This window comes from Meles meles, chromosome 3, assembly GCF_922984935.1.
Source record: "Meles meles chromosome 3, mMelMel3.1 paternal haplotype, whole genome shotgun sequence".
NCBI classification, from domain to species: Eukaryota; Metazoa; Chordata; class Mammalia; order Carnivora; family Mustelidae; genus Meles; species Meles meles.
In genome coordinates this window covers 62,716,817-62,719,154 of record NC_060068.1, presented here as the reverse complement: position 1 = coordinate 62,719,154, position 2,338 = coordinate 62,716,817, and the positions used below count along the sequence as shown (strand labels likewise).

Sequence of the window (2,338 nt, the reverse complement as noted above, 5' to 3'; positions counted from 1 at the left end):
TGCTTATTATTTCCTTCATAGTGTATGATCACAGAAGTGACTATATTGAAGCTTGGAAGAGTACTTAAAGGTGTTTTTTGTTTGTTTGTTTGTTTTTTTAACAAAACTACTGTTGTTGATAATTCCACTTTTTAAAAATTTTTAAAATTTTTAAAAAGATTTTATTTATTTACTTGACAGACAGAGATCACAAGTAGGCAGAGAGGCAGGCAGAGAGAGGAGGAAGCAGGCTCCCTGCAGAGCAGAGAGCCTGACGTGGGGCTTGATCCCAGGACCCTGGGATCGTGACCTGGGCTGAAGGCAGAGGCTTTAACCCACTGAGCCACCCAGGCGCCCCTCCACTTTTTTTTTTTTTTAAAGCATTCTAATGTTTTCCATCTTCTTTCCAAAATAAATCTTGAATTATTTACTCTCGAAGGAAACTCAGAATTCTAGAACTTAAGTCTTGGCCCACTACTTACCATATGACTTGGCTCGATCATTTAACATTTTTACCCATAGTGAGCTTACTTGTAAGATGAGTATTTATCATTCCTGTTTGAATATAAAGTGAAATAATAATTATACCAAAAAAAAGACAAGAAAATAACCATTTAAAATTTGCAAGAGAGAGGATTACTCTGTTGTATGTATAATTTGCAAACTCTTTTGAAACCCTTTGCAAGAACAAGTATTTTGTGAACCATGTCAGTCATTTTTTTCTTGCTTATTTTTCAGGTGAAACTGTTCTTTGAATCTCTTAAGGCACAAGGGTTACATCTGGATATTTTTCAAATGATTTTGGAAGCCATAGCCAGAAATATTAAGTGGATGGAGAGGAATCTTCCCACTCTGAGGACTTGGCTACTGGTTAGTTCTTAAATGGTCAGTAGAAAGAGCACATCACATGTGGGCTTGAAATCAATAAAGCCCGTGTCAAAGTCCTGGGTATTTTGTCTAAACCAGTAAGAAGCCCCAAGAAACCAGCCACCGCAGCTGCCGGCTCTCAGCGGTTGTCTCTATCTGACAGATGTATGATGTTGAGGTGGGGGAAGTCCAGTTCAGTAGCTTACTTAAATGTAAACTTCCTGAATACTGGAGATATGTGGAGATGTGAATGTAGATATACAGACAGAGCTGCGATAGATTAGCCACACAGCCCACTACCTACATTGCCTTACAGCATGCTACTTTTTTGCTTTTTTGATGTTTTTTCTAGCCTTGCTTAGCATTCTGGATTTTGCCCAGCCAGTTTAACCTTCAAGGAAATAGCCAATTCTTTTTTAAAAAAAGTCTTTCATTTGCATCCTTTCATTTCCTTCCGCTTTTCCTCCTTCATCTCAGCCTGAAGAGTTCATTTAATTTTTACCATTCCTGGAAAATTTGAATCCAATTATGAAGTACAAGGATCAGGAAACCAGAGAATTCATCACCAAATCTCTGATTATTAGAAACTAGGTGTCAGGGCTTACCCACAAAGCCAGGAGGGCTGCTTGGCTTGAGCCTCACTGTCTTTTTCTTTCTTTCTTTCTTTCTTTCTTTTTTAAAGATTTTTTAAAAAATTTATTTATTTGAGAGAGAGAGAAAGAGAGACAGAGAGAGAGAGCATGAGAGGGGAGAAGGTCAGAGGGAGAATCAGACTCCCTGCAGAGTTGGGAGTCTGATGTTGGACTCAATCCCAGAACTCTAGGATCATGACCTGAGCTGAAGGCAGTGGCTTTACCAACTGAGCCACCCAGGCATCCCCAGAGCCTCACTTTCATTAAGAGCCTCAAGGATAGCCTCCCGAGGTCATCTCCACAGGCAGTAAAATCTGCAGTCATAGAGGTAGAGGAGAGAACAATTATACCTCACCACTTTAAACTGTACACTATCGCATTTTTAAAACATCTTTTGAAAATTGCAAAATTAGATTGTATCGTGTATATTTCCTGTTAACTCATGGTTTGATGTAAATATTTAAACATATCATGTTTTATAACCCAGTTTTAGCAGTTCTTCATATTCTTAAGGGAAACTGGATCTCTGAAATGCTTTTCTAAATGCTTCTCTTACTTGTTTTATTAATAAGGTATTTGGAATGAATAAGGAAACCACCACTCTTAGATATCAGGTTGTAAATTTAATAAATTCATATGCCCACATATGAATCACTATGAAGATATAAACATGTTCTAGAAAAATTTGAATCAATACACAGATTAACTTATCTGGGCTATTAAGGGAGACTGGGATATTGGAGCACAAGTAAGGTGGGCAGAGCGCTAACCCATCCATTTTATAGTGATATCTTGAAGGTTTACAGATCATTCTTTGGTGCCACGGTCAGAGACAAGGTACAGCTTGGATGGACCATTGA

The 2,338-nt window shown here is 38.1% G+C and overlaps 1 protein-coding gene across 3 annotated transcripts in view; it reads left to right on the top strand.

The window, feature by feature from the left end:
• The window catches only part of ERAP2 (endoplasmic reticulum aminopeptidase 2), a 39,229-nt gene extending 37,617 nt beyond the window's left edge, over window positions 1-1,612 (top strand). For all 3 annotated transcript variants that reach the window (XM_046000909.1, XM_046000908.1, XM_046000907.1), the window contains one exon: window positions 718-1,612. In XM_046000909.1, the coding sequence (XP_045856865.1) occupies window positions 718-861 (144 nt within the window). In that variant the 3' untranslated portion in view covers window positions 862-1,612. The remainder of the gene's footprint in view (window positions 1-717) is intronic.
• Window positions 1,613-2,338: the final 726 nt, after the last annotated feature.